The 12093-nt window shown below is 52.6% G+C and overlaps 1 protein-coding gene across 7 annotated transcripts in view; it reads left to right on the top strand.

The window, feature by feature from the left end:
* The first annotated feature begins 211 nt into the window (after positions 1–211).
* Positions 212–12093, top strand: part of CHD4 (chromodomain helicase DNA binding protein 4) — a 39032-nt gene continuing 27150 nt past the window's right edge. For 4 of the 7 annotated variants that reach the window (XM_039461599.2, XM_039461598.2, XM_039461597.2 and 1 more), the window contains exons 1-12: positions 212–370; positions 1227–1404; positions 5198–5319; positions 5520–5735; positions 6269–6387; positions 6502–6743; positions 6973–7100; positions 7354–7489; positions 7628–7806; positions 8024–8263; positions 9742–9945; positions 10068–10273. In XM_039461599.2, the coding sequence (XP_039317533.1) occupies positions 1305–1404; positions 5198–5319; positions 5520–5735; positions 6269–6387; positions 6502–6743; positions 6973–7100; positions 7354–7489; positions 7628–7806; positions 8024–8263; positions 9742–9945; positions 10068–10273 (1892 nt within the window). In that variant the 5' untranslated portion in view covers positions 212–370; positions 1227–1304. The remainder of the gene's footprint in view (positions 371–1226; positions 1405–5197; positions 5320–5519; positions 5736–6268; positions 6388–6501; positions 6744–6972; positions 7101–7353; positions 7490–7627; positions 7807–8023; positions 8264–9741; positions 9946–10067; positions 10274–12093) is intronic. The other 3 variants (XM_039461601.2, XM_039461600.2, XM_039461602.2) reach the window with 2 other exon arrangements.

The raw sequence follows: 12093 nt of genomic DNA, 5'->3' as shown, positions 1-12093 counted from the left end.
GTGTATGTGGGGGGAGTGTCCGTGTGTATTATGGGATGGCCAGGAGGTGGGCGGTTGCCCAGGTGACACGCGCGCGCGCTCGAAGGGGCGTGGCTAGTGGTTGCCTGAGCGACGAGGGGGCGGGGGTTGCCCGGGAGACCTGGGGAGGAGGGTGGCGGTAGTGGAGGGGGGGTTGGAGTTGGTTGAGGTTATTATGGGCTGTCCGTGGGGGGGCGGGGCCTGTGCGGTGGGATTTCCCGGCCGGTGTTTCAGGCCCTTTAAGAGGCGACGCCGGAGCCGGAGCCATTTTCCCCCCTTCGGCCGCGGCGAGGAGGAGCCGGAGCGGGAGTGACACCAGGCCGGACCCAGCGCGACCTGCGGCGGCTCCGGGGTGAGGAGAGCGCGGGTTTCCCAGAAAGACGCCCCACACTGCCCGACCAGCCCTGAGGGTCATCCCGTCACCCGCCCTTTCGTCAGGCGTCCCCCGACCCGCGGACCGCCCCTTGCCCGGAGGAGCCGACCCTTCCTTTCCTGGCGCTGCAGGGCGCCCGGCCTCCTCCCAGCCCCCGCCCTAACCCTGCCAGAGTCTTGCTCCCCGCGACCCTCCGCCTCCGGCTTGGTCTCCCACAATGCCCGGCGCCCGCCCCCTCGCCCTTTGATCGCTTGCCCCCCGGGACACACGTGGCCCGGCCCCCTTCCCCGTGGGACGCTCTCGTCCCCCGCGTCCCTGCCTCCGGCCCCCCGCAGTGCCCGAGCCTCCACGCCCCCTCGTCCCCGCACCTCTTGAGGAGAACCTGAGTTGTCCCAGAGGACAGCCTTTGGAGAGCTGCCCTGTCTGGGGACTGGCCCCTCCCCGGGCGCAGGGAGGCGCCCCCCCACCCCCAAGTGACCTTGTGTCCCCGAGCGCCTTGTTGCCTGCTGCCTCCCCTGGTCCCCCCCCACCCCGCGCCGCTACCACTGGGACCCCCTCCCGCGTCACACCCCGCTCGGTCCAGCCCGGCGTCTTCCCTCCCCGCGCCTGCACCAGCCTGCCCTCGGAGGCGTCGCTCCCTCGCTCCGTGGGGGCGCCTGCCGGGGAGCCGGCTTCCGGGCTGCCCCCGAGGAGTGTGGAACTAAGTTCAGCCTGAGCGGTTCGGGTGCCCTGCTAGGGTGGCTGGGGTGGGGGGCGGAAAGAGCGGGTGGGTGTGGGGGAGGGGGACAGTGCGCGTCACTGACTGTTCTCTCTTTCTCCCCCCTCCCCCGCACAGTGACTCGGGCCAGTGTAGAGGGCCCCAGGCCGCCGGCAGGAGCAGCTGGGCCAATTCCCTGGCCGGGAGCGGAAGGGGATGGCGTCGGGCCTGGGCTCCCCGTCCCCCTGTTCGGCGGGCAGTGAGGAGGAGGATATGGATGCACTTTTGAACAACAGCCTGCCCCCACCCCACCCAGGTAACATCTTCCCCAAGGGCCCTGGGTGGGAAGGAGGCATTTGGACTCTCCCGAGTGACTCCTCTGGGGAGGCAGGGCCGTGTGGCTCAGCTGTCTCTGTGCAGAGCCGAAGGTGGAGGGCATCCGAAGGGAGTGGTTCCCTTCTGCGGAGCTCTGGTGTGAGGGGGGTGGAAGCCATGTGCCTCCTGGGCACCGCGGACGGAGATGCCAGCTTGCTGCACTCTGTCTTGAGGAATGCTCTGCAGCTCCCAGTTGAGGGAGCTCTCTGGGCTGGCAGGCAGTACCTTGTGTGTGGGTCCCCGGAGGAATGCAGGTAGTTGGGACCCCTGGAGGCTTGTGGTGGTGGTGGTGGTAGAGGGGAACGTTGAGGATTCTGAGACCAGCCGGGCATCTGTGCTAGTAGGATCCTGTGGTTGCCTCTGTGGAAAGGAAAGAGGGAGTGCTGGTTACACTCTATCTGATTATTTTTAGCTTCTGATCAGTTACCGGTTTTCTGTGCTGTCTCAACTGTGTGAAGTTTGAATCGCGCTCCTCAGCATGATCTGGAGCGCTTTTAGCCAGGCAGATTGCTGGAATGTTTTGAGTGGGGAAGTGATGGGGGCTCGGAGAGGATGTAATAGCCTAGTGAGGAGGGGCAAAAGAAGGGAGGGCACCCCTCTTCTCCTGGCTAGTGGACATAATTCTGGCTTTTTTCCTAGCAGCTTCTGCCTCTGTGAGGTAGCCTGGGGTTTAGGCTGGCAGTGTGAAGTGCCTTGTGTAGGTGTGCTGGAGGTTGCACTATCTGTGTTTTGGCGTGGCTCCGTGAACTGGCCAAACCTGTATGGTTATAACCACCCTGGCTGATTGGGGGAGCCCTTGTCTATTCTCAAATGATGATTGATGTCACGTTCCTAAGCAGATCTCTTTCTTTTCTGTCTTTCTTCAGAGCCCGTAGCTAAGTCACCTACTTGTTTCCTTGACTTTCATTTTTTCTAGGTTCATTTTTTTTTCCTGCATGCCATTTCTTCATCCCTTCTGTTTCTACTTTTCTTCTCATTCTGGAGCCTGCTTATCCTGTTTCTGTTTCTCATCCAGCGTCCTTCACATCTGCCTTCTCTCTTAACTCCAGTGGAAGTTGCAGGGGTCTGGGAGAGATGCTCTCAAATTTTGCACTTTTTAAATTGGAAGTCTTTACTTCGACCTGAGGCCACTTAGGGAGGGGTTAGTCTTGTCATGGAGTCTTCAACTGTTGGGATGAGAAACTTGGTTTCATCCTTGTGTAGTGTAGAGAGGCAGATTTCTGTGCTCTTGCCCAAGGTGAGAGCAGGGTGGTGGTGGTGGTGGTGGTAAGGGGACCCTGTCCTTCTAAGAGGGGCATGAGAAACTGTAGTGCTGCCTAGACATTGTGGGTTCCACATCTTGGCCTCCCATTGGCCCATTGCTCTGGGGCTGCCCCTCATGTTGACTGGGAGCCGTGCAGGAGCTGTGAACTCTGTCCTGGGCTGTAGCGTGACCCACTTTTTCCACTTGCCACACCCCATTTCTGTCCCTTTCCCAAATCTTTATCTCAGTCATTTTGCTGTTTGCCATTTCAGCGTATTATTTGCCTGAGAAGTTTGGGGTCTTTATGTGCATGGAAGGATGTCCCCTTTGCCTCCATGAGTTATCTTTGTCTCCACTTCCAGCTTTTATGGGGGTGCTGAGATGCAGCTGGTGGGCGTTGGGGGTTGACTTGGGGGGATCGGTGGGGAAAAGCCCTTAAGAAAATGATTCTTTCTCGTGAAATCCAGGCTGGTATCCCATTCCCAAAGGAATGGGAGGGGCTTTCTTGTGCCTGGTCTCATTCTGGGCTGAGTGAGAATCAGGGAGGCTGCTGATGCTTTGTCCAGCCTAATGTCTCATATTCCATAGTGTCTGTCTAGCTCAGGAGGTGGGGAACCAGAGACATTTTAGGGCTGATTCTGGTGGGTCAAGAGCTAAGAGCATGTCAGGGATTGAAGGAGGGAGATACATATTTGAGATGGAGTCTCACTCTGTCACCCAGGTTAGAGTGCAGTGGCTCGATCTTGACTCACTGCAACCTCCACCTCCCAGGTTCAAGCGATTCTCCTGCCTTAGCCTCTCATGTAGCCGGGATTATAGGCACCTACCACCATGTCAAGCTAATTTTTGTATTTTTAGTAGAGACGGGGTTTCACTATGTTGGCCAGTCTGGTTTTGAACTCCTGACCTCAAGTGATCCACCCGCCTCATCCTACCAAAGTGCTGGGATTACAGGCATGAGCCACCGTGCCTGGCTGGGATATTATTTTCTACCACTCTGTAGGTCCTGCTCCTTTTTGTGCAGACCTTCCTGTATGTTGGAGAGGACTCTGGGTGGGGGTAGTGAGGAAGTTGAGCTTCAGAGACTTCTTGTGGACCTCCATTCCTCAAACTAAATCTTTTGGTTATCAGAAATTTGGGGAGAAGGTTGTATGCTCTGACCACAGGTTCACTGAGCCTTTGTTAAATCTCAGCTCTGATAATTGAAAAAATAATTATGATTGAGGGAGTAATCAAGTTCCTCTCATAGTATTACTTTCATGTTTGTCTTGGTTTTCTTGGTTAGGACTTTAGGGGGGCTTCTTGTGAACTGTGTCATCCCAGAGTAGGTGGCATTTAGACCTGCGGCTAGGTAATTGGGGAGGCTTCTATGAGGGCAATGAGGGCAGTCTTTCCCCGCTACCTTTCTCAACCCCGCCCCCTCCCCTGCCACTTCCTGTCTGTCCTATGTTGGCAGCTGGGTGCCCTGGGCTGGCTTCTGCGGTCAGGAGCCATTTTCCCTCTTCTCAGTGGGTGAGGCACTCCCTTCTTCTCTCCACTCCTTTCTCTACTCCTCCCACCCCCACTTTAGGCGGGGGTGGCTTGGGAAGAGGGAGAGAGAGGAGGGAGGAAGGAGTCAGAGCTGGTGTGAATGTCTGTTACAAATGAAGCTGCCTCCTGGCCTTCTCTTTCCTTTCTGTGCCCCTTCCCACCTTTCCTTGCCCTGGAGCTTTCGGTATTACCCCGGCTTTGTGTGTGCTTCCAGCCAGGGGAGGAGGTGGAGCCAGATGGGAGGAGGATTGCTGGGGGTTGGCGCAGGGGGAGATGGTGACAGCTGGGCTGATTTGGGCCCCTAGGGAGAAGAGGCTGCTGACCCAGGAGAAGCTGAGGAGGAACAGTAGGGTTGAAGATGGGGAAAGGCAATTGTATTTTAGGAGTGGGGATGAGATTGGGCTGGCAACTGAACCTAGGACTTGGAGGTTCTGGTTAATTTGAGCAGTGATGACTTCAAAGTGGTCAGCGAAGGGTGTGGTTTCCCAGACCCCTGAACTGATCCTGTTGTGGGAATGTGGTGAGAGTATCTTCTTTAGTTTTTGCTTTCTGAATAGGACCTTTCATTCTTATTCCCTGATTTATAGATTAGTTGGTGGCCAGTTACAGAAGGCCTAAACCTAGTTCTCTTAGTTGGTGAAGTCTTAAGGCAGCTTGATTAAGCTGTACTGGTGAATACCTAGAAGACTGCTGGTAGGAACGGGAGAGAGGAGGCATGGGTCTGGACAGCTGCCCGAGGTGGGCCTGGTCTGGCCTGGCAGGCCTATTTCGGGTATATACAGCTCTCTCTTTGTCTGTTTTTGTCCTGGGTATCAGCTTCCTTCTCTACAGAGTATAGCAGTTCTCTTCAGAGGAATCTGGGACAAGAGGTGGGGAATAAAGTCTGAAGCCTCTGGATTAGGCCCTCACCTTTTGCTATTGATCTTTTCCCTGCCTGCCACTCTTTGCCTAATATATGTAGAAAATGAAGAGGACCCAGAAGAGGATTTGTCAGAAACAGAGACTCCAAAGCTCAAGAAGAAGAAAAAGCCTAAGAAACCTCGGGACCCTAAAATCCCTAAGAGCAAGCGCCAAAAAAAGGAGGTGTGTGGGTGATGGAATGTTACGGGGAATGAGAGGAAGAAGGGAGGAGCTCTGAGAAGGGTTGAAGGGCCAAGGACGTGTGTCTCTTTCTCAGGAGTGGTGGGCCAGGTTCTGGGGATGAGCCTCAGGGCTGTCCTGAGGTCAGCATGTGTGTAGCATGTGTGTGTCTGTCTCCCTCTCCCCCCCTTTCCCTGCTCCAGCGTATGCTCTTATGCCGGCAGCTGGGGGACAGCTCTGGGGAGGGGCCAGAGTTTGTGGAGGAGGAGGAAGAGGTGGCTCTGCGCTCAGACAGTGAGGGCAGCGACTATACCCCTGGCAAGAAGAAGAAGAAGAAGCTTGGACCTAAGAAAGAGAAGAAGAGCAAATCCAAGCGGAAGGAGGAGGAGGAGGAGGAGGACGATGATGATGATTCAAAGGTGCCTGGACCTCCATCCTCTGCTTTGTACTGTTAACTATTGTCCTTTTGTTCCCTAGACACTCTACATTTTCAGTACGGTACCTCGTGTACCCGATGCTTTAGAACACTTTCTCTTCTTTTCCTCTTAATTCTGTTACTTTGGTCTTTCTTTTTTTTTTTTTCTTTTTTTTGAGACGGAGTTTCGCTCTCGTTACCCAGGCTGGAGTGCAATGGCGCGATCTCGGCTCACCCCAACCTCCGCCTCCTGGGTTCAGGCAATTCTCCCGCCTCAGCCTCCTGAGTAGCTGGGATTACAGGCACACGCCACCATGCCCAGCTAATTTTTTGTATTTTTAGTAGAGACGGGGTTTCACCATGTTGACCAGGATGGTCTCGATCTCTCGACCCCGTGATCCACCCGCCTCGGCCTCCCAAAGTGCTGGGATTACAGGCGTGAGCCACCGCGCCCCGCCTACTTTGGTCTTTCAACACAAATTTGATTAGCAAGTGTGGAGATTAGGTGGCAGGTCCTTGACTTCGCTCTTTCTGCAGGAGCCTAAATCATCTGCTCAGCTCCTGGAAGACTGGGGCATGGAAGACATTGACCACGTGTTCTCAGAGGAGGATTATCGAACCCTCACCAACTACAAGGCCTTCAGCCAGTTTGTCAGGTAAAACAGGAGGGGCTTGGGGAAGGGGGAGGAGAGTCTTTCTATTATCTGTTCTTACTTCACTTTCTTTTATTCTTACATATCTCCCTCTGTTCCTGTCCATTGCTCCACTAGACCCCTCATTGCTGCTAAAAATCCCAAGATTGCTGTCTCCAAGATGATGATGGTTTTGGGTGCAAAATGGCGGGAGTTCAGTACCAATAACCCCTTCAAAGGCAGTTCTGGGGCATCAGTGGCAGCTGCAGCAGCGGCCGCGGTGGCTGTGGTGGAGAGCATGGTGACAGCTACCGAGGTTGCACCGCCACCTCCGCCTGTGGAGGTGCCTATCCGCAAGGCCAAGACCAAGGAGGGCAAAGGTGAAATGGGGTTCAAATGTGAATGGGGGCGGGGTGTCAGAGACAGAGCACGGGAATGCCGTTCTGTTCGCCCTAAAGTAGGAGATAGAGATAGGAGGGAGGAGTGAGTCTTGGATTTAGGAGGGAAAATTTGGTAATTTGGATGTTGGGAAGCAAGCTTAGGTGGAGAAGATTTTATTTTCCCCGTTTTTGGTCTTGTGGTATATATTTGGATGTATCCTGATTTTAGGTCCCAATGCTCGGAGGAAGCCCAAGGGCAGCCCTCGTGTACCTGATGCCAAGAAGCCTAAACCCAAGAAAGTAGCTCCCCTGAAAATCAAGTTGGGAGGTTTTGGTTCCAAGCGTAAGAGATCCTCGGTGAGAGCCCAGCCCGTCACTTTAGGGAGGGTGCCATGTCTAATAGAAAGGATGTGACCTTATGTCAGGACCTGTCCTTCATAGTAGGCACGTAAGAATGTGGTGAGTTGCCCACAGAACAAGAGACTAGGCTCTCTATATAATGGTGCTTGCTGGGATTCTAGTATCCACAGTGAGAGAGTACTCCCCTCCTCGCCACTTTCTCCTTCCCCTTGGCTTGAACGTCTAACCTCATTCTTTTTCATTCTGCCAGAGTGAGGATGATGACTTAGATGTGGAATCTGACTTCGATGATGCCAGTATCAATAGCTATTCTGTTTCTGATGGTTCCACCAGCCGTAGTAGCCGCAGTCGCAAGAAACTCCGAACTACAAAGAAGAAGAAGAAAGGTGTGTTTCTCTTCTGTATATTTGTGATGGGATGAGGTGGGAATGATTGGGGAAGAATCTCCCTAAGGAGATAGTGGTTGGGGGGTGGGGGGAGGTAGTTTTTTTCTAATAACTGGGCTTTCCCTCTTCCTTGCCCAGGCGAGGAGGAGGTGACTGCTGTGGATGGTTATGAGACAGACCACCAGGACTATTGCGAGGTGTGCCAGCAAGGCGGTGAGATCATCCTGTGTGATACCTGTCCCCGAGCTTACCACATGGTCTGCCTGGATCCCGACATGGAGAAGGCTCCCGAGGGCAAGTGGAGCTGCCCACACTGCGTGAGTGTCTGGCCGTTGTGGCCCCTTGGAGCCCATGAGAGGAAGGGTGGGACAGTAAAGTTCTTTGGGGCCTGGATGGAAATAGAAATGCTGGTGCTGCGGGTTGTGAGCTTTGGGAAGCATTTGAATGGATGGGAATGATGGAGGCACTGGCTTCAGACTTCGGTGGGTGGGTGGGTGGGTGGTAATAACGTGAATCTGTGGTCTTTTACTGCAGGAGAAGGAAGGCATCCAGTGGGAGGCTAAAGAAGACAATTCAGAGGGTGAGGAGATCCTAGAAGAGGTTGGGGGAGACCTCGAAGAGGAGGATGACCACCATATGGAATTCTGTCGGGTCTGCAAGGATGGTGGGGAGCTGCTCTGCTGTGACACCTGTCCTTCATCCTACCACATCCACTGCCTGAATCCCCCACTTCCAGAGATCCCCAACGGTGAATGGCTCTGTCCCCGTTGTACGGTGAGTGACTGATCTCAGCCAGGGCAGAAGACGTGGAAAGTGTAGTCTTTTCTACGTAGGGTACTGTGAGGCTGAGGTGCAGGGGAGGAACTATGAGCTTTTTAGTCCTGAGACAGGTATTTTCCTTCATCCTGTAGTGTTGGGATACTTTTGTCCTGGGAAAATGTAGGACTAACTTCAAACAGAGGAGTAGATGTTTTGCCAGCTCTCTTAGAGGAGATGAAGCAATGTTTTTCTAGCTGAGAATGTTTGTCCCTGTGTTGACACTCTGCCTCAGGGTCTTCATAGCTTACAGTGTTTTTGATGTTTTTGTTAAAAAAATTTTTTCTGGAGACAGGGTCTCACTCTGTCATTCAGGCTAGACTGCAGTGGTGTGATCATAACCCACTGCAGCCTCCAACTCTTGGGCTCAAATGATCCTCCTATCTCAGCCTCTCGCTGAGTAGCTAGGAGTACAGGTGCATGCCACTGCATCCAGGTAATTAAAAAAAAAAAATTGTTGGCCGGGCGTGGTGGCTCACATCTGTAATCCAAACACTTTGGAGGCCAAGGCGGGTGGATCACCCGAGGTCGGAAGTTCAAGACCAGCCTGACCAACTTGGTGAAACCCTGTCTTTAAAAAAAAAAAAAAAAAATTAAAATTAATTCTCTGTAGAGACAGGGTCTCCCTATGTTGCCCAGGCTGGTCTTGAACTCTTGGTTTCAGACTGCTGTGCCCCCTTGTCCCACCTAAGTGCTGGCATTACTGGTGTATTCCACCATGCCAGCCAGTTTAGAATGTTTAATAGGGCCACTTACTTCTTTTCTTTTTTATTTTCTTTTTTATTTTTTTTCCCCCGAGACGGAGTTTCGCTCTTGTTACCCAGGCTGGAGTGCAATGGCGCAATCTCGGCTCACCGCAACCTCCGCCTCCTGGGTTCAAGCAATTCTCCTGCCTCAGTCTCCTGAGTAGCTGGGATTACAGGCATGCGCCAACATGCCCAGCTACTTTTTTGCATTTTTAGTAGAGACGGGGTTTCACCATGTTGACCAAGATGGTCTCGATCTCTCAACCTCGTGAGCCACCGCGCCCGGCCACTTACTTCTTTTAGATTGCTTAAGGGAGGAATTCTGTGCTCTAAGTCTGTTGATTTCCTGTGCCCGCTGGTTCTGGATTATTGTTCAAGTCTAACTACTGGCTCTGTTAAGCAGATAGGAGTGATGGTGGCACACAGATCCTGGATGATGTCCAGAAATGGAGAGGGAATTCTATCACAGGTTGAGCACACTAATCCAAAAATGTGAAATCGGAAACACTTCTGGTCCCAATCATTTCAGATGAGGGGTCCTCAGCCTGCATTCTGTCTCTGGAGGAGTCCTGGGATTAGATTTTATTTGAAATGCGATCTTAATCGTCCTTTGATGAAGCTGAGACTGTGGGCTGTCCCTTCTCCTCTCATGGCTATGATTTGGGATTAGGTTGTCTCTTTTTCTCTCAGTGTCCAGCTCTGAAGGGCAAAGTGCAGAAGATCCTTATCTGGAAGTGGGGTCAGCCACCGTCTCCCACACCAGTACCTCGGCCTCCAGATGCTGATCCCAGTACACCCTCCCCAAAGCCTTTGGAGGGGCGGCCAGAGCGGCAGTTCTTTGTGAAATGGCAAGGCATGTCTTACTGGCACTGCTCCTGGGTGTCCGAACTGCAGGTAAGTCTATCATAGGTTGGAGATGTGGGGGCTATGATGAAGAGGGTAGTGATAAAATCGCCTTGTGGATAGAAGGAATGAACACAGCTTCTTGGTGGCTGATTTTCTCTTTCCACTTGAAGCTGGAGCTGCACTGTCAGGTGATGTTCCGAAACTATCAGCGGAAGAATGATATGGATGAGCCACCTTCTGGAGACTTTGGTGGTGATGAAGAAAAGAGCCGAAAGCGGAAGAACAAGGACCCTAAATTTGCAGAGATGGAGGAACGCTTCTATCGCTATGGGATAAAACCTGAGTGGATGATGATCCACCGAATCCTTAACCACAGGTACCAGCTGGGCACATGGGAGATAGATAGTTTCCAGGGGAGACCCTGCTAAAGGGATTGGGAAAGTGGATGTCACCAATAACTTAGACTTGGAAGATACTTTTTTTTTTTTTTTTTTTTGAGACAAGAGTCTTGCTCTGTGCCCAGGCTGGAGTGCAGTGGCGTGATCTTCGCTCACTGCAGCCTGTACCTCCTAGGTTCAAGTGATTTTCCTGCCTCAGCCTCCTAAGCAGCTGGGACTACAGGCATGAGCCACCATGCCCAGCTAATTTTTGTATTTTCAGTTTCACCGTGTTGGCTAGGCTGGTCTGGATCTCTTGACCTCAGGCGATCAGCCCGTTTCAGACTCCAAAAGTGCTGGGATTACAGGCATGAGCCACCACTCCTAGCTGTTTGTTTTTTTGAGATGGAGTCTTGCTCTGTTGCCCAGGCTGGAGTGCAGTGGTGTGACCTTGGCTTACTGCAGCCTCCGCCTCCTGGGCTCAAGCAAATCTCCTGCCTCAGCGTCCCTAGTAGGTGAGCACAGGCACCCACTACCACACCCAGCTAATTTTTGTATTTTTACTAGAGATGGGGTTTCACTATGTTAGCCAGGCCAGTCTTGAACTCCTGACCTCAGGCAACACGCCTGCCTTGGCCTCCCTAAGTGCTGGGATTAATAGGCGTGAGCCATCATGCCTGGCCTTATATTATTATTTATTTATTTATTTTGAGACAAGGTCTAACTGTGTTGCCCAGGCGTGAGTGCAGTGGTGTGATCACTGCTCACAGCAGTCTTGAACTCCTTGGGCTCAAGCAATCTGCCCGCCTCAGCTTCCCAAAGTGTTGGGATTACAGGCATAAAGCACTACACCTGACACTTTATGTTGTTGTTGTTGTTATATTTTTTGAGACAGTCTTGCTCTCTGGTGCAGCCTTGAGTGCAGTGGCACAATGTAAGCTCACTGCAGCCTCCTCCTCCCAGGCTTAAGGTATGCTTCCGCTCTGCCTCCAGAGTAGCTGGGTTTACAGGCGTGTGCCACCATGCCTAGCTAATTTTTTTTTTTTTTTGTCTTTTTTTGAGACAGAGTCTCACTCAGTCACCCAGGCTAGAATGCAGTGTGCAGTGGCGTGAATCTCAGCTCACTGCAACCTCTGCCTCCTGGGTTCAAGCAATTCCTTCTGCCTCAGCCTCCTGAGTAGCTGGGACTTTAGGCGTGCACCACCACACCTGGCTAATTAGTGCATTTTTAGTAGAGACAGGGTTTCACCACATTGGCCAGGCTGGTCTCGAACTCCTGACTTTGTGATCTGCCTGCCTTGGCCTCCCAAAATGCTGGATTACAGGCGTTAGACACTGTGCCTGGCCTGATGCCTGACTAATTTTTTTTTTTTAGTAGAGACAGGGTTTCTCTGTGTTGGCCAGGCTGTTCTTGAACTCCTGGCCTCAAGAGATCTGCCTGCCTCGGCTTCCCAAAGTGTTGGGATGACAGGCATGAGCTACTGCACCTGGCCAACACTATGTTAATTATTAACTGACTGAATTCTGGTGTTTGAGCTCTAGGGGAGTATAAATTAGAGATAGTTTTTGGTCACAAACTGGTATACTAGAGGTTCTGAAAACATGTGGTCTGTGGCATACCAAGAGGTCTGGTGTGGAACATACTGTATTGTCAGTTTTCTTTTTTTTTTTTTTTTGAGACGGAGTTTAGCTCTGTCTCCCAGGTTGGAGTGTGGAGTGCAGTGGCGCAGTCTTGGCTCACTGCAGCCTCTGCCTCCTGGGTTCAATTGATTCTTCTGCCTCAGCCTCCCAAGTAGCTGTAGCTGGAATTACAGGTGCC

This window comes from Saimiri boliviensis, chromosome 7 (genome assembly GCF_048565385.1).
Source record: "Saimiri boliviensis isolate mSaiBol1 chromosome 7, mSaiBol1.pri, whole genome shotgun sequence".
Classification (NCBI taxonomy): Eukaryota; Metazoa; Chordata; class Mammalia; order Primates; family Cebidae; genus Saimiri; species Saimiri boliviensis.
The sequence above is the reverse complement of the archived record's forward strand: the minus strand, read 5'-3'. Positions and strand labels throughout refer to the sequence as shown.